The sequence below is a fragment of the Phalangium opilio genome, unplaced genomic scaffold (genome assembly GCF_054372755.1).
Source record: "Phalangium opilio isolate 3A_F unplaced genomic scaffold, DU_Popi_V2 ptg000094l_1, whole genome shotgun sequence".
Taxonomy (NCBI): Eukaryota; Metazoa; Arthropoda; class Arachnida; order Opiliones; family Phalangiidae; genus Phalangium; species Phalangium opilio.
Genome location: NW_028324199.1, coordinates 3162805 through 3182423, shown reverse-complemented (window position 1 = coordinate 3182423; position 19619 = coordinate 3162805). Strand labels below are relative to the sequence as shown.

Sequence of the window (19619 nt, the reverse complement as noted above, 5' to 3'; positions counted from 1 at the left end):
TTCAGACTGTTTAAGGACGAATGTTTGGTGGATAGCGTCCGAAAGAAAGCAATAACCTAGTAGATGAGGCGTAGTTCATAAAGTTTCGTTTTTTCGAAACTATTACATAAGTGTATTGGCGCTGTACGTTTCAGATAACAAAGACCAAGACGACTCCAGTTCCACAAAATAGGAAAACTCTGCCTCTTGGCGTTAAGTTTTTCTCCTTCCTGTATTTTCACTGCTAGACCGCTATGCAGCCCGCCCTTGTATTGGTCTACTTGCTGCTCCCATAACATTGAACGTGCTAGAACTATAGTTCTAGTCGATAAATTGCGGCGCAGTCCAACTTCCGCTTTGAGCGTTGGCCAACGTCTGAGGACGCTGCAGTGTTACCAACGGCAGATAACGCCGCCAGGAACATTTTCAAAATCACCTCGGCCGCGTTTTGCCGAAAAAAGGGGATTTTCGACTAGGACTGTTGAATTGTCGCCGATTATTCAGCCATTTCCGCTTCGCCATACCTAAAACATTTTTAAAGTACGCTATACAAAATTGCTCCATTCTTCACCAAACCTATGAAACTTGGTGCAACACTTACACTTTGTTCAGTGGTTCGCCTTTACATGAACCCACAGTTGCCGCTCCAGATCTCAGTCAACTGACGCAACCATTTTAACGTTTTCAGAGTTGTATTTCACCTTTATTAAGCCTAAGGATAAGCCTTGAGATATATTTGCCGACGTATTTTCTGAAGAACCACAATAAATCACCTCAACGATTATCCCCATTAACTAATTATCACTATTACATACCTTGTTTACAATTTCGTTGACCTTGTCCTCCATGGCTACCCATGAACTAAACCAATGCTGTACGGTTACTCATGAATCACTCCAATCCTCTAGGGCATTCATGAACTACGCATATCCTCTAGGGCATTCATGAACTACGCATATCCTCTAGGTTATTCATGAACTACGCATATCCTCTAGGGTATTCATTAACTACACAAATCCTCTAGGCTACTCATGAACTACGCCAATCCTCCAGGTTACTCATAAAATATACCATATTTTTAAATGGATTAATACCAAACTTATGTATGTGGGTTCTTTAGTCAAGGATCCCAAGCCTTGTGTGGGTCTCTTAGTCAAGGATCCCAAGCCTTAAGTGGGTCTCTTAGTACAGGATCCCAAGCCTAATTTTAGGTTTCTTAGTACAGGATCCCAAGCCTAATTTTAGGTTTCTTAGTACAGGATCCCAAGCCTAATTTTAGGTTTCTTAGTACAGGATCCCAAGCCATATGTGGGTTTCTTAGCCAAGGATCCCAAGCCTATTTCTCGTAGTTTAGACCCTTAAAGCAACATGCGGCTCCATTGGCGCCCCTACCATGATGCCTAACCTTGTATATACATAATAATTTTACCTTGCCGTAGGTAGGTAAAAATGAGACTTAATGCATTAGGGAGGATCTGAAAATTATCCTAACAAGCTAAACCCAATGTACAATAGAAAGGTCGTCAATAAGGGGCGCACTGGAGCTCCACCTTGCTTTAAATAAATTTTTCCATTTCAAACTATGTTCTTTTAAAAATGCAAATACCCTTGTGGTAAGAATAATAAGACTCTCTATAACATGCATCGTATCGGTCTCGAAAAAGTTGGTTACCAAATGCCAAATCTAATTGACAATGATAGTCAGTCGAATACTTTTGTTCTAGACCCGGCAAAAGAGATATTCCATGTGAATCAAAGAACATTCTCAGTGCCGTTTGGCTCTTTAAAAAGTTAATATTGAAATCTCCAACCACAACTGTTGGAATAGACGAATCATATTTCATGTCAAACAAAGGGTTAAAGTCCTCAAACACAGTTCTCAAACTTCCTAAGGGAGATTTGTACAACAACACCACAGATATAAGTTCTCCTTCTATGTAAACATCTAACCAGCAACGTTCCACGTGAGAATTTCTAACAGGAATGTCGCTTCGTAAAACTCTACTATCTATCTCTTTAACTTCGTTTTCAGGCGTGTCTCTTAAATATATGGACGCACCAAAAGCAACTCTGCGTGCCGTACTTGGCAAGTAAATACCACCTACTTCCTTAAAAGATGGAACTCTAAAATCGTCCGTCTCTTTTTTCCACGTTTCAACAAAACATAACATTTGACTTTTCATAATTACATTGTCTGCTAAAACATCTTCTAAATGAGCATTTAAAGACTGCACGTTATGTACATAAATGTAAAGGGGATCATGCAAGAAAGGTAGTTCGATGCTTTTTGTGTCTCGCAACCTCTTAAGTTCCAATTCTACTAGGTTGTTTTTGGGTGAATTAGGAACTTTAAATTTTCCATCAATATATAAACCGGAAGCGGTTTTCGCTCTACTACAAGCCACATATAAATGCGCTCTTTCAATTTTTTTTGTAGCCTTACAATGAACCACTACCGAGGAGTAAGTATCACCCTGACTTTTATGTATCGTAATGGCCTCAGAAACAACCAAAGGCAATTGTTTCCTAGAAACTGAGGCATTATTTTGTCTCCATTTTCTATTAAACGACTTGATGACCTTTTCAACAGGCGTCCACGAAGCGTTAATATTACTATTCAAATATAAACCCTGACATTTTTGCCTCAACATTTTCCCAACTTTGGGATCGTCAAACTCCATCCATACCCTGAACGGGATTTTATCCCCGACCCTATTTGTGCCGTACTCTATCTTTCTTAACCAACCGGTCGCGCCATTAGTTAGTCCGTCAGAGGTGTCAACATTGTTGGTCATCATATATCTCGCGCCACACGCAAGAGTCAATTGTTTGGGCAGACCATACGTATCAGACGTTGCTAACTTTTCAACTTGGGAAAGTATGTTATTTTTAACTTCACTACTAAGATCACCATTGACAACATCTACTGAAACCGAAACAGCCTTTTCCGTATTCATGTTTAAAAGCTTATTTTGATTGAATTGGTTTACTTCCGCGTTAGTGGCGAAAAGATGTATCGCTTCTTTTGGGGGTACACGCTCAGGCGTTACCTCCAGACTACTAAAGAAATCAATATCATTTTGAGTCATACTTCCCACAGCCATTCTATTTAAAGCTTCAGCAAATATTTTATCATCTCTCTGTCTCATAATTTCCTCAAGTTCGGCAAATTCAAATTGCTCCCATATTGGGTTACCAATTAACGACGCGTAAGGATTATCTTTCTCACTTTGACCTTGAAATGCGAAATAATCGCAAACTGGTCTCAATTGGTTAAAGTCTCCAACTAGAACGACAGACACACCACCAAAATAATCAGAACAACCCATAATCTCTTGTAACCTAGCGTTTACCCGATTAAACACTTTCGCTCCAACCATTGAAATTTCGTCAATTATTACTAGTTTTACTTGACCATAGAGTAACCTGCATTTATGAAGTGTTTCACTTTCCAATCTAGAAATATTTCCACCAAATTGGCTAACGGGTAAACTAAAAGTACTGTGCAAAGTTGCCCCACCAATGTTAAAGGCAGCCTTGCCAGTAGGTGCGCAACGGATTACTTTCGCTTCCGATGGATTACTCCCAGGTTGTTTGTTGTAAAACCTTGACACAGATTCAAATATAGCACTAATCAAAAGACTTTTCCCCACACCAGCGCCCCCTGTAACAAAGAGGCGCAACGGAGTTTCTTTGCTTTTTACATGATACAAAACATGGTAATATATCTCTCTTTGTTTTGAATTCAATTTTCTAAGAAGGGCGTTGTACTCAGAGTCATTAATTAAGGTAATTGACGGAGCAACAGTATTTTCGGCATTGCCATCAATAATTTCTCTATTAATATTTCCTACAGGTTCTTGAACCGTATTAATTAAAAAATCGGAATCATCCATAGCTAAAGATCTATCAACTTCATTTCTATGTTCTAATTCAGGCTGGATATTAGTAACATCCACTTGAATTTCTCCATTTTCAAAATCTGCTACAGCCTGTTCCACGGCTGCTTCGTCAATTTCACTGTGAAATTCTTTCCTAACTTCATTAATAGTTTCGCGACAAAGCTCATATTCTGATTTCATATCCTTTGTCAAAATATCATTACTTTCATCGCGTCAAGGCTTAAACAACATTAATTGTTCACGATAAAAGTTATCGGGATCTTTTTCTAAATTGAATCTTCTGTACCTAATAATTTTAGCACGGCCACGTTTCCTAATAAACCCTGATTCATCTTTAAGTTTCAGCCATTTACCACAAGTTTCAACTTCATTGCTCTCTCCCTCATCAACATGATCGTGGGCGGCTTTAGTCACTCTACGGGCTTTGGAATATTCGTACCAGGCACCAAATTGAGCTAACGTTATTGCCTCTAGTTCCTCTGGCCTTTGAACATAATGTTCTAGCATCCCAGAGGCATAAACATCATTACTGTCTGCTGGTAGTTCTTCAAGTTCAGATTGACTCTTAAGAATGTGTACACGATTTTCAGGGGCATTGGTGTTTATAAAAACACAGGCGCGACTGCACCTGGACACAGGAATTTGTAAACCACAGTAAGCCGCTTCCTGAGCGCTTACCTCGTGGGCATTCAAGAACTGATTAGCAATTAGTTTCAACTTCTGTTTTACTGAACATTTATAATTTTTTGCCTGTTTAGAAGCTTCGCGCAGAAACAAAGACATCCCTCTTTGAGACTTTCCTATATATGATACAATATACATAACCAGTGCGTAAACATCAAGAACGAATTGAATGTCCATATTCGCCTGCCAAAGACGCAAAGCGCACGGTTTGTAAGGATTAACTCTAGTATCTTTAGGGTGTCTTTTCAACAAAACTGTTTTCTTTTTGAGGTCATAAGTAACGGCAGAAATATATTCCACTTCTGACCAACCCAACTTAGCTAGCAACTCCTCAAAACTATCTACACAAAACTCTTTTTCTTTCGATTGCAACATCTCATACAATCTCTTTGACCTTGCCTTACATCTGAGTTCTTCCTGTACGCTACCAGGCTCTCTTAAACCAGGGTCGTAAATTATGGTTCTGGGCATAGGTGGAAACGGGATTCCAAAACGACAAAAGGAATTATTAACGACCTTCTTTCTACAAGTCGTTGTGTGTTTGTGAATTTGTAATCGTGTTAACAAATCTAAATGTTCGTCATTGTGCTCAGCAGCACAAGAAATAACATTATCAATAAATTCCTCTACTTCCTTAACATTTGAGAGATCATTTTTAAGTTTTGGAGCATCTTTTATCCAAATCAAAACATGTTGGTGGGGCGAACCTCTTTGCTGTATTTCAACTCTACAATAATAGTCTTCTATAACGCCAAGAGGACCTAATTTCTGTAGAGCCTTAAGCACAGCCCGAAAACGATGGTCAAAATATCTAGCGCAAGTAACAGGATCATCCTGAATCAGTTTTGCCCTTTCAGAAAAACTTAAATTGTTAATATCATCGTTAGGTAAACTCTCCTGCCCAGAGGTTAGTCTCAAAATATTAAGTAGCTCAGGCCATTTACTTTCGGCAGCTGAAAACGTTATGAAAGAGACGGCCCAAGGGCTCGTAATAGTAGCCATATCGTACGAGTGAATAGCCCCTCGTTTCCCTACTCTAAACAGTGATTAAATTATAACCGTATAAATTTACTTATGCTGTAATTCTAATATTCCGGCGAATCGAAGAACAGATAGTTTTTAGTGATAATCCCCTCGATGAGTTTACAACATAGACTTATGCCGATGCACGCTTATCGCATCTTATAAATTTCTAACAAGGACTTATGCCCAGAAACCTTTGAAAGAGAAAGTTTAGTTATAGTGATTACGCATTTTAGTCATTATCCCCTCGAATTACCTTTAGCAATGCTAAAATGATCAAACGCATAACGCTCATTTAACACTATGTTAGCTCTATCAAAACCCACATTTGAATTAACCGCCAAAACGTTCCAGTCAAACATAACATAGATGACGATAGCTACCGAAGGAGAACGAAAAACGGGGAAAATCGTTATCTATTTAATTAGCACATACATAAAAAGAAAATAAATATTAAAACCCCAAACATACAAATTCATAAGTATCCGTCTCCACAGATAAAAATTCAAAAGTTTCCGACCCCACAGATTAAGAGGTACCCCACCCCACATCACCCCGACATTTTAGAGATAATAATAAATAATACAAAACTCGGAGTTTCTATCAAGTCTCTATGGTTCATTGGTAGAGTGGCTGTTTATTACGCCAGCGACCCGGGTTCGATTCCCGGGTCTGACCTGAAAAATTTTAATTAAAATTAAATCTCTAACCGAGCCCAGTAAACCCTATGGGTGGGTTGTGGTAATATAAAGTTCCTTTTAACCTAAAATCTGACGATAACGAAGCGACAACCCCGGCCACTACTACTACTACTACTACTACTACCACTACTACTACTACTACTACGACGGCTCGGGTCAAACTAAGAGCCTATCGTATACTACGATATGGCTAAAAAGGTAGCCGTACCAAGCTGTCTAATCATACCCATCAATTCCTTTTCTCTGTGTTGCCAATAAGAAGGCGAGCTCTGTAGTCTTTCTAAAACCCTAAAACCATCATCCTGCTTAATTAAAGCATCAAGAGAACCTGCAGAAGCTAAAAGTCCAGCAGTATAATTCGACCCATCTGTTCTTTTAGTTTTCCTCATGCAAACCTGTATAGATTGACTAACTTTCAAGGTTTCTAATTTGACAAAAGAGTAAAACAATTTCGAAGGATTTTTAGCACAGCGCCTATCAATATTACGAAGCTCCCATTTAAAAATATCACCAAAACTTCCCTTAACCTTAAGGTTCATTTTTTGACCTACGTAAATGCTCGGGAATGACAATTCTTCCGCATCCTCGTCAAAGAGTAAGGACATTGGGGTTTGACCTTCACCAGGAGCAAACTTAACATGCATGGTATTACTTGGCAAAAAATTACTTAAAGAAACTAATAATGTATCTTGATTCCCAACTGCTAACGAACTACTTTCGTTAGGTTCATTCCACATATCATCGCTATCATTCTCTGCGTTTATTGGCGCTACTGGATTATCTGCTGAAACATCAACTTGATTTACCTGACGGTCATTTTCGTCAACAATAAATTCAAGTTCTTCAGGAATGGGGTCTAATATGTCACTCTTAACGGTAATTCCATGTTTAACATACAAAGGCGTTTTTACAAGAACGTTAAGGGCCTCTAAAATGACTTTGGGTCTCACAGTTTCGTACAAATAGGGTGTGTTATACTGCATTCTTCTCATAAACTCAATTTGAATAGTATCCGTGTCTCGAGGTAACCTGGGTAAAACTGAGGCGGTGGACTCAACATTTATAGGGACGTTAACCACATTTCCTTTAATACCACGTTGTTGGTCACACCCTAACCTTCGTATTTGCATGAATGGTATTCGTGGTGATATCATTCTTTCTTCTAAATTACTTATGTTACTTAATTGCGCAGGTATTTCAGGAAACACAAATCCATTTTCCCTTGAAAATTTTGGAATTTGCTTTCTCTTAACGCTTTTATTACAAGTACTACACAAAAATATTTCATCATTCAACTCTCTTTGTTCAATACCAGGGACTGACAAAAAATCTATGGACTTAACAATGGTGCCAGATGACTTAAAAAAAAGATTTGAACATCCTTCACACGGCCACGTTGGGCCATCTTTTATGCTATCAAAATACGTCTGCTCTATAAGCGAGGGGTTTGCTCGCCTATCTGCGGCTAAAGATCTTTTTCTAGCACGTTCAACATCTCTATACTCGGGATCTTGGCGTTTAGCAGCCTTACAAGCCTGGTTTCTATCACGTTCAACATCTCTAAACACGGGATCTTGGCGTTTAGCAGCCTTACAAGCCTGGTTTCTATCACGTTCAACATCTCTAAACACGGGATCTTGGCGTTTAGCCGCCTTACCCGTCTGGTTTCTAGCACGTTCTTTATCTCTAAATTCGGGATCTTGGCGTTTAGCCGCCTTAGCCGCTTGGTCTCTATCACGTTCTTTATCTCTAAATTCGGGATCTTGGCGTTTAGCCGCCTTAGCCGCTTGGTTTCTATCACGTTCACTTTCCCTATAATTTGGATCTTGGCGTTCAGTAGCCTTACATATCTGATTTCTTACACGTTCGCTTGCTTTATACCATTCATCAACCCTTTTTACTTTCTTGGTAAATATTCCACCCTGATTTTCAATTTCACAATTTGACTCATTCTCTCGCTTTTTCCCCTTACCTAGCGACTCCCTCTTACTGCATTCTTCATTTTGTCTCAAGATTCTTATTCTTTCTAAGGGATAGACATTACCATGGGACGTACAAGGTACTTGTTCATCGCCTTCGATTATTTCACTAATATTAGCATTACCATTTTGTACATTATTGGGTTCCTCATTAATAGATATGCCTACGCTTACGGTACTTTCAATAGAGCTTTTATTTAATGCGTCATCTTTCGCAGAATCATGGCCAACTGGCCTCGCGGTAGGACCAACATTGGGTGTGCTAGAACCTGTTCCCGAAACAGCCTTTTTTTCAGCTGCTAACACTCTTCTCCTTTCATTTTCCCGTTTCCTAAATTCAGGATCTGACCTTTTTGCCCTCATTCTTTCCCTTGCCTTTCGTTTTCTGATTTCCTCTTTACTTAAATTATTATCTTCCTCCATTTACTTATTAATCAGTTAAATACTCACAAACGTTGGCAAAATCAATCTCCTTAAATACTCGCAAATGTTGGCAAAATCAATCTCCTTCAGTAATACGTAAGGCTTAATTATATTATTTGCCGAACAAAATTAATCGAGCAAACTTAACACTTAACTGCTTCCTTCGAAATTCTATCAAAGAATAATTCAACTGTTTAAAAAAAGGTTTTTTTCGCGAATACGGCACTATCATACCAACAGCAATTCCGTCATATTTAAAAAATATACATTGCCAACACTTTTTTCAAATAAAGACTGATAAAAGTGCGTAAAAAAGGTCTTTCACAAATAGGCCTAGGGGGCGTATAAACTAAACAGCAACAACGCTCTACAGCTACACTAATCTTACACAAACAAGGAGTACTATAAACCCACTACTGGAAGCGGTATTTTTATTCAAACATAAAACAATTTCGCTTAAGCTTAACATCTCTAGACATCGGTAAAAATGTCTCTATCACTCCTAGGTAACTGTATGCACAGGATTTTACGACATTATAACTCAAATTCATCTGATTATGTTTTAACAAGGTTAAATCTAACTGGGAGTAAGATGAAAGGAGTAGAAGCTTATCTGTTTAGGTATGATGGTCATCTTTTAATGCAGAAAATAGGGATGTATAAGAACCAACGTATACAATGTATCCCATCGAATTCCGAGACCTATATCTCCTTTTCTTTAGGGAATTTAAGGTTTTTAGATACGTATAGATTCATGCCGAGTAGTTTACAAACGTTAGTAGAAAATTTAGCGGAAGGTGGTTTAGCCTCCTTCAAAATTTTAAGTTCAGTTTATGAAAAGGAGAAGGCTGAGTTACTACTACGTAAACAGGTTTACTGTTACGATTACATAAGTGATGTTGAAAAATTCAACGAAACCAGATTACCCTCAAAGGATAAGTTTTTTAACAGACTGACAGGAGAAAATATTAGCGATGAGGATTGTAATCATGCACTTAAAGTGTGGAGTGTGTTTCAATTGAAAACCTTAGGTATAGACCGCTCTCTTTAGTCAAAAATTGGAGTAATTTAAAGTAATTTTGAAATTTCTAACGCCTAGGTGATTATCATGATCTTTACGTGCAAGCTGATACACTCCAATTGGCGGATGTATTTGAACATTTTAGGTCGATGATTAGCGATAACTACGGAATTGATTGTAATAGGTATATTACCCCACATATTTTTGCTTTAACGTAGTATAACCCCCAACCTTTCACCCCTCTACAGAACATTACCGGACCGGGGCTGTCATGGATGGCTGCTCTCAAAATGAGCAAGGTGAAACTGGAATTATTTAAAGATCCAGACATGCATCTGTTTATTGAATCTGGCGTAAGAGGGGGAGTATCTGTGATTTCCCATAAATTTTCGGAGGCAAATAACCCTTACATTGCTGAATCTTACGACCCTTCTAAACCAACCAACTATTTGTGTTATCTTGGTACGATAATAAGGGTGGACTATTAATGAAAAACAGATTTGCTGTAAAATATTTTATTTCTTTGAAGATTGTAATAACCTGTACGGCGATGCTATGTCAAAACCACTGCCTATAGATTCGTTTTCTTGGGTGGAAAATGATGAGCTAAAATCACTTATGGATGAAATTAGAAATATACCTGATGATTCAGAGACGGGATACATATTACAAGTTGATCTCGAATACCCTCCCGAATTGCATGATCTTCACAATGATTATCCCCTCGCACCCGAGAAAAAAATTACTAGCTACGATGAACTCTCACCATTATCGAAAGATATTCTAGAAGCTACAGGGAGTGAAGGGGAGTTAAAATTCCCCAAGCTCGTACCTAACTTGTATGCTAAAAAATATTACGTAGTTCATTACAGTAACTTAAAATACTACTTAAAACTCGGGATGAAACTTAGGGTAATTCATAAAGCTCTTAAATTTAGACAAGGGAAATGGTTGAAGCAATATATTGACTTTAACACCTTAAAAAGGAAGAGCGCGAATAACGCTTTTGAGAAAGATCTATATAAATTATTGAATAATTCAGTTTTCGGGAAAACAATGGAAAATCTAACATGTAGGGTAAATTTCGAACTAGTCCATACACCCGCAAGAATGGTGAAACTAACAGCCTCTCCAGCTTTTGAGAGAATTACAGTTTTTAATGAAAACCTTGTCGGTGTTCATATGATTAAGAAGAAGCTAGTTTTAAATCGCCCCATTTATACCGGTTTCTGTGTTCTAGAATTATCAAAACTCACTATGTACAAATTCCACTATGATTTTATCAAAGCGAAGTACAACAATAGAGCTTTGCTAAATTTCACGGACACAGATTCCTTATTGTATTCTATCCAAACTGAGGATGTACATCGGGATTTTAAGGAACATGTGGATAAATTGGACACCTCCGATTATCCAAAAAACCACTTCTTATTCAGTGGGTCTAACAAGAAAAGGTTGGGTGTGTTTAAAGATGAATTAAATTCCATCCCAATAATTTCATTCTGCGGTCTTAAACCAAAAATGTACAGTATTAAATCCCTCGCGGGTGAAAGAAAACAGCTAAAGGCATATGTAAAAGAATGATTCAAAGGCATGTACGTCATGAGGATTACAAAAAGTGTTTGTTTTTAAGAAAAAACACTACGACGGACATTATTCGCATAACGAGCCAAAAACATGAACTTTTTACAATCCATCAAAAAAAAAACAATGCTTTAATTCCTTTGATTCAAAACGATATGTTTTAAAGGACGGAATTACGACGTTAGCATTTGGCCATTATAAAATTACGGATGAATTCGCTGATTATTAATTCGGAGGTGGTTCATTCGCTATTCCCCCCTCCCCCCTTTAGTCCCATTATCTCTGTAAACTAAATCCCACCTCCCCCCTTTAGTCCCATTATCTCTGTAAACTAAATCCCCCCCTCTTTAGAAATAACACTATTTCAAATTTGACCAGGTTATTGTAGTTTCTGATGGTGGTGGTGGTGTTGGAAGTTTCAGGGCCATGGAAAATGATAATGACACTCTTGAAACCCTGAAAAAACATGGATTCGCGCCTGTTCCTCGAACAGGTAGTCTCCTCTGCCCTCACTGCGAGGGGGGACTTAAACATATGCCTGGTGACGGCCAGTTAGATTATTTCTGCACCACTCGGAACTGCGTGAAATTTCGACGATGCGTTTTAAGCCAGACGAAAAAGGTGGTTTGGATGGCCACGCGAGCAACATCCCGTCGACTGTTGGATGTGAGAAACTTTTGCGAACACTGTGGAGGGTTCAAATATACAATTAGGGACGAGTGTCCTTGTCATGAATGGCGAAATTCTGATTGCGATGATTCGCTGGAAAATGTAAAAAAATGGTTAAAGGAAAATATATGAAATTATGGATCATTAATAAAATATGGTTTATTTCTTGTTTTGAGAAAAAAATCACTTGTCATATTTTAATGTAGTTGTATATAACGCTATGGTAATTAGTTCTAGGAATCTTGTATATAATGTGATAGTAATTAGTTGTGGGACGCATTTCAAGGGAGGAGGATGAAGCGAACGTTAGTCATTCCTCTTGAAGTCGTGGAAAGGTTAGAAGCAGCTAGAAAAACTAGAAAACGTAGAGGGGTGAAGGGTATTTCTTTGGATTCTTATAAGTCCTTATTAAGAACATTAAGTTCAAAAACACCTCGTATTTTACATAAAACTAGAAGAAATCATAAATGAAGAATTTTCCTGAACTCGAGAAACTCTACCATGATATAGCAAACGCCGGAAGCTACGCTGGTGTAAACCAACTATATAGATCCGCTAAGGATAATGGGATAAAAGTAACTCTAAAAACCGTGAAGGATTATTTGAAGCACAATGATGTGTATACCCTTCATAAACCAGTTGTTCACAAATTTAAGCGAAATCGTACTTTAGTGTTTGGAATAGATGAAATTTGGCAATTAGACTTAATGGATCTAAGAAACCTATCACGCGAAAACAGGGGTAACAATTACATCTTAGTATGTGTTGACACTTTCAGTAAATACGCATTTTTAAAGGCGTTGAAAAATAAGAAAGGCGTGACGATTGTTAAGGCATTTAAGTGCATAATTTCCAATTCTAACAATAGAGTCCCACGTCTCATTCACGTAGACAGGGGGAGTGAATTCTACAACCAAACTTTTAAGAAATTCATCCATTCTCGAAAAATGAAATTGTACTCTACAAGTACAGATACAAAGGCATCAATTTGTGAGAGATTAATAAGAACGTTAAAGGCACGTATGTATAGATATTTTACGAAATCGGGTTCTAGGAAATACATTCATATCTTAGATAAACTTACTTCCGCCTATAATAACTCGCATCACAGAGCAATTAAGATGAAGCCAATAATGGTATCCTCTAAAAATTCGAAGGAGGTATGGTTAAACTTGTACGGCGATCATGACTTTTCCCCACCCACCGATTATCAGTTTGATGTTAGTGACATTGTACGGATTAGCAAGACTAGAGGGGTGTTTGATAAGCGCTATCTACCATTTTGGTCAGAAGAACTTTTTAGAATAATTGAACGTATCCCTAGGACCCCGCCTGTATACCGGTTAAAAGATTTAAACGAGGATAAAATTGAGGGAATTTTTTATGAAAATGAAATTCAGAAAGTTGGGAAAGATCTTAAGAACTGCACGTTTAAAATCGAGAAGGTTTTAAGGAAAAGAAAAACAAAGAATGGTGTTCAATTATACGTTAAATGGTTGGGTTACCCCGAATCTTTCAATTCTTGGATTTTTAGTAACGAGGTTACAAAAGCATAGGTACCTCTCAAATCCATGTCATTCGTCTATGGGTCATGAAATGGATACGTGGTATTTGAAATTTATCCACCCCTCAGCTTGGTTAGTTACAGGGAGTTCGCAAAGTGGGAAGTCGGAATTCGTTTTCAAAATCTTAAGAAACCTTGAGAATAGCATCACGCCTAAAATACAACGAGTTTGCTATTGTTACGGGGCCTATCAGAGTAAATTCGAGGAATTGAGGAAAGTGGAACCCCTTGTAGAATTTCACAATGGACTCCCTCAAAATCTAGATGACTTTTTCGATCCGTCTATTAACAATTTAATAATAATAGATGATTTAATTAACGAGTCCAAAGATAATGTTAACATCGGAAATTTATTTATTAGAGGTTGTCATCATAATAGTTTATCAGTCATATTGCTTTCTCAAAATTTATTCAAAAATGGGAAAATCATGTGTGATGTTTCTTTGAACTCCCATTACATAATTTTAACGCGGAATCCTAGGGATCAGGGGCAAACAAAATATTTAGCGAATCAAATGTATAGCCACAACCCCAAACATTTAACCAGTGCATTTCACCACGCTACTTCGAAACCTTACTCCTATCTTATCATAGATACCCGTCAAGAAACACCCGATCTGCTTAGGCTGAGAACTAATTTTCTAGAGAAAGAGTCGATGATATTTTACATAAATGACGGCGGTTTTTCTAAATGATCAGCAGTAAGAGACGGTACAGCACCTTAGACGGTCACCCTTTGAGGGATATTTCTCATCCTCTTTCTAACCCTCAAATAAAATCCGTGTGTGAAATCTGCTTAAATATAACGAAAGGGAACGTTGTTCTTCCAGTGAAAGTAAAAAATAGATTTAAGCGGTATAAAAACCTAATTAGAAAATTATCAAAGCGGAGAGTTTCACTAAAGGACAAACGGAAAGAACTTTCTAAATCACAAAACGGGGGTTTTCTCCCATTACTGAGCTCCTTGTTACCCTCCATTGTAAACGGGATATCAGCCCTACTCGGTGTAAAATGACATCCTCACGACCTATGGTTTTAGTACCATATGGCCAATTGGAGTCAAACAAGAGTGTGTTGGATAATCGAATGACAGCGTTAGATCGTGACATGTATGATATATTGAGGGAGACAGGAATGTCCTCCCAGGAAAAGGCTAAACGATACATGAACCTGCTAGAAAATTTCCTACATAATAAAAGCAAAATGCAACCAAATGTAGTTCATGTCGATAACCTTCCATCCCAGATTCCGACCGCTACAACACAATCACCACATCCACCAAATCTAAACATAATACCCAATGTTAAGCCACAGACGGCAACCCCACCTAATAACAACGCTGTAACAAGAACTCCAACATCTGAAACAGCTTTAAAAAAGAAAAAGGGGAAAAAATCACTCAACGTGTCTCGAAAGCCTAAAATCAAAGCAGGAAAAACGAATGAAACCAGTAAATCACCATTAAAATTATTCGATGATGCACTAAATAATTCCGAATTATCACCAAGTTACATCCTCACAAGGAACAGAACGAAATTCAAGAATTCAAAATGTAGTGTGATCAAAAAACCTATTGTAATCAACTGGAAAACATTATAATAAAACTTTGACATTCCTAGAAATTCTTCCTTCCAAATTAAAATACCCCTCAATATTGTTATCAATCATCAGACTCTTATTAGAACAACTGTTATCACTCTTACAAGGCGAAATATATTTCCAGACAACATTCCTCCTCAATGTCCCCCCCTCCTCCCCCCTATTAAAACAGATGTTGTTCGATCGTACGCAAAGTATACACCTATGGACACTCATTCTCTAGTAGAACGCGGAAGTATATCACCACCTGTCTGACCCCCTCCCTATCCTTAGGGATAGTATACCTAAGTGGGGCATCCAACTCGTAGGAGTCGTGACTCCCCATAGAAAAAACATTATAACTCTTCACTCCCCATAGAAGAAGACTCCCCATAGAAATAACATTAACTCCTTAGAGATAGTGTACCAAGGTGGGGCATCCAGCTCACCTGGGAGTCGTGACTCCCCATAGAAATAACACTAACTCCCGACTCCCCATAGAAATAACACTAACTCCCGACTCCCCATAGAAATAACACTAACTCCCGACTCCCCATAGAAATAACACTAACTCCCGACTCCCCATAGAAATAACCTGGACTCCCGACTCCCGGGTGAGCTGGATGCCCCACTTTTTACCTACTGATGAACAGATGGTTTGGTGAAGGTCAGGTTTCATGGCATGCAAAGTTTGGTTGCATTTCGGTAAATCATTCAAATTTTTGGTTGAGCTTTGAAACGCTTCCTAAAGTTGCTAATGTTATTAAAGGTTTAGAAACTGAAAGTACTACCGTAGGCGTATTCATGCTTGGTTTTTGTTCTACTGTCCAAGCTAAGTTGGGTGCAGGGTGTGTATATACAATAGCCTGAGTTAAGTTTGTTCTTGATACAGAATTCTTCATTGCGTTGTGTTTTTTTACGTTTTTTGTGGGTGTGATAGGTCTGGGCAATTTTGAAACAACTGTGTTACATTTTGCATCAGTTTTATTGTGTCGGCTGCATTTAATTGCCATTTTCTTAGCTATAATTTGTCTGGGCAGCCTTGAAACAGCTGTTGCAACAGTTTTAGTGGGTGTTATGGGATTCTCCGCAGCCTTGTAAGGAACTTTTCTACAGCTTTGTTAGGTTTTTTAACTTTTACTGCAGTTTCGTTGCGTTTTTCAACTTTTTCTGCGGCTTTTTTGTCAATGATAGTAGGGTTGTTTTGATTTTGTCCAAATTTAACACCATTGTTGGAACTGAATCTAACAAGAGGTGCGTTTGAGGTTCTGGTGAAGAATTTGGTGTATAATTCCGGCAAAATTGCGAATTTGAAGAAAAATCGAGCTTTAGGTTCCATGTCATTCCAAAATTTTTGATCCGGGTAAATTCGCTGAATATGATAATCGACCGAACTCCAAACACAAAAGTCAACGTACAAAAAGCTGTGATTGAACTTGGTAATAATATGCATGATGTTTCTTCAACACAAACTGACCAGAGTCCGTGGTTTCTAAACAATGTTTAGAATCAAAACTAATGCACGCTTTGTCTCTCATATTGTAAGGGCACTTAATTTCTATTACGCCTTTTCCACAACAATCACAGAATACTGATGCATCAAATGATACACCAAGGTGAGGATATGCAACGTTTAAAATGAGACCGGCTAGCTCTAGTTTGAAGTTATCGTGTTTTGCTTCCATTACGGTAACAGGGTTTCTTCCTGAGTTCTTCCCCATTTTGTAGCGTCAGTTTCAAAACTTTTAGTGTTGGGGTAGCAAATTAACGCTATCAACGAAGCTCAAGGCATTGGGGGATCACTGTGGCATGCTTTCTTAAAGTTCGAGGCTGTTATATACGACCTGCTCGAAAGCGATGCCACAGTTTAGTTTCTGCCTGCTTTTTAGTTTCACTTTCAACCCTCTCGGCTTGTTCCACCGTAAAATCAAGCTTAAGTTTTTCACACTCATTAAGCAGTTCATTGAATTTTAACCAACACTTTTTTTCATCATAAAGTTCAGTCAAAGCCATTGGATAACCAACAATCGCACACCTTTGTATATAATTTTCTTGGTATTTTCAAGAGATGCTAAAATATGAGCACTTAATTCCGACATTAAAAAGTTCTTCTTCTAATTCTGAATGCTCTTCTTTAGTTATTAATGAGACAACATTTTGCGTAAGGACACATGATATCTTACGAACATCCTCTACACTCTCTTCCAATAACGCATCAAGTTCTTTCTTTTGGCCCGACGCTGAGGCGAGGTTCATTTTGGAAATTTCAGCGTAGGAAGCTTGCTTAGTTTCAGGCAGAGACCAGTATGCTGCAACGCCAGTGACAGTTTTTATTTCTCTATAACAGACAGCATAATCGATATAGAAAAGCAATGCACCTACATGTGTGCACGAATCATCCAGGCCAGCCATGCATGTAAAATGTGCAGAATCAATTGATCCATCATCGTTAGCTTTAATCCATGCTTTTAGTGGCGTTTCTCTTAACCTCTGCGAATGCATGACGTTTAAGAATTACAGTTAATAGACTATTGAATCAAATCAATATCTTGGTACTGACAGCGGCCAAGACGAGATTTTTATTCCCAAACCTTTTCACAAAAATGTCTCTCACGTAGCCGCAAAAAATAAATTGTATGAATACATGCTTTTGAGTTTTTGAAGTTTTCGTTGATAAAAGGAGAAATAGCAGCAACATGGTGTCATATATATTTCCAGGAAAGAAGTTGGCGGTAACGCTGCAAACGTCTCACGGTGATCGGGATTAATCCTTTGAAAATATTTTGCTTTGAAAACATTGTTTATACTTAATTTGTATCTTTCCTTAGCATTTTTTTCTTTTAAATGTTCAAATTATGTTGAGTACAGAGCCACATCCACATGGCCTAAATGACTTTATGTATTTTTAAATATCATTTTCGATATTCCACATTCGTGATACTATACGTCATATTCAATTACATAAAAAAATAAATATTTAATTATCTAAAACTCTCGCTAATGGCTCTTTTAACACGCACAGTACTTGCTCTTCATTTACCAAGCTACACTTCAGTTGGAAACATAAGATTTCTAAGGCACATGACGGGATTAAGTCGATTCATCATTAAAATAAATCTTATATGCGAAGCAAAACCAGAAACCATGAATGTAAGCAATGTATTTTTCCTTGAAAAATATATATCAAATAACAATATAATTATACTAACGAGGAAAAAATTACATACTAAAAATCGCCCTAGATATAACAAGTTTGGAAAAACAAAATATTACCTCTCCGAGTCAAGAGGAGGACTACTTTCAAGCTTATTTACCCAGATATGGATATGTTTCTTTTTTTATGAACAAATACTGAAGTTAAAATTTATGAAATATTAAAGCAGTATACAAAGCAGAGCAAATATACTGTAAATCAGACGACATTTTACATCCAATAAGGATATACTTGTACACATTAAAATCATCTGATGGAGGAAAAATGGGAAATGACGAAAATGAACATACAAAACTTTGGAGGGATATTACCTTAACGTGTTTGTAAAGGCCCAATTTTCTACTTCTCAACTGTATTCAAACTTTCAAAGCCATATTCACAACAGGGATGCCATGTAAACACTATCCTCTCGTATCACCACAACGATTTTCTTAGTTTGTCAACATGACTGTTAACGTTATATAACACCAAAGCTAATTTGTGGCTACACACACTGAAAGTAAATGCGCAACATTAAAAGCATGAAAACACGAAGCTATAAACTGATAAAGATCAGACCTTTCACTGATCTGGGCTGCGTTCAGCAGAGCTCACCAAAAAGACAGCGGATTTTGGAAAACGTTTACCGGTGAGCTCTGTCGTCAAAGCTTTTCTCAGGTCATCGGTGTTTTAAAAGTGACGCTAGCGCAATAAAGCGTGCAAGGTACCAAGGCTTAACAAAAATTGTATGATAACACATTTATAGAGATAGATAAGAACAACTTTTATAATTTAAATTAGAAACTAACATGTCTCTTAAAATTCTCGCGTGATCAACTGGTTTCAGGCCAATTAAATAGCTATAGTCCCATCAGAATCAGCAAGAGCTATTTGTATTAATTCCTCCATGATTTTTCGCCAAGCTGAGAACCACGCGTTTTACGTCACGTTATCCAAAACCCGACTATTTTCTTTGGTGACCGCAGTGAGTACCGTGACGTCAAAATTCAAAACCAAAATCCCGTTCTGTAGAACACTGCTAACAGCGCTGAGCTCTGCGGCCAGATTTCCACCATGATGCTTTCTTCTATTATAAAATCTAAGCCAGATTATTTAAAAATGTATTTAACTTTCGGCTCACTCTGAACCGTTGATGTCTCTCCATTACAGAAACGAAAACCAAGCGTTTACTTTCTAGTTCACTAGGCCTATCAACAATTAAAAGTTCAATTGACCAACACCGTAGCGTTCTTCTTGTTATCACTATAGAAAGGATTATGCTATAAGCAGATGTAGTATACCTTAAGTAAACATCCTTT

At 37.8% G+C, this 19619-nt stretch overlaps 1 protein-coding gene and 1 long non-coding RNA gene across 2 annotated transcripts; one reads left to right on the top strand and one right to left on the bottom strand.

The window, feature by feature from the left end:
* Positions 1 to 274: 274 nt before the first annotated feature.
* Positions 275 to 1977, bottom strand: LOC149638397 (uncharacterized). Its single transcript, XR_016372303.1, has 3 exons — positions 795 to 1977; positions 581 to 730; positions 275 to 503 (listed from the first exon to the last, which is right to left on the bottom strand). It is a non-coding gene; the product is annotated as an uncharacterized LOC149638397 (long non-coding RNA).
* Positions 1978 to 12432: 10455 nt separating this feature from the next.
* On the top strand, positions 12433 to 13521 carry LOC149638396 (uncharacterized). Its single transcript, XM_089850812.1, has one exon. It carries the CDS (start codon positions 12433 to 12435, stop codon positions 13519 to 13521), a length of 1089 nt encoding a protein of 362 aa, XP_089706938.1.
* The last annotated feature ends 6098 nt before the right edge of the window (positions 13522 to 19619 follow it).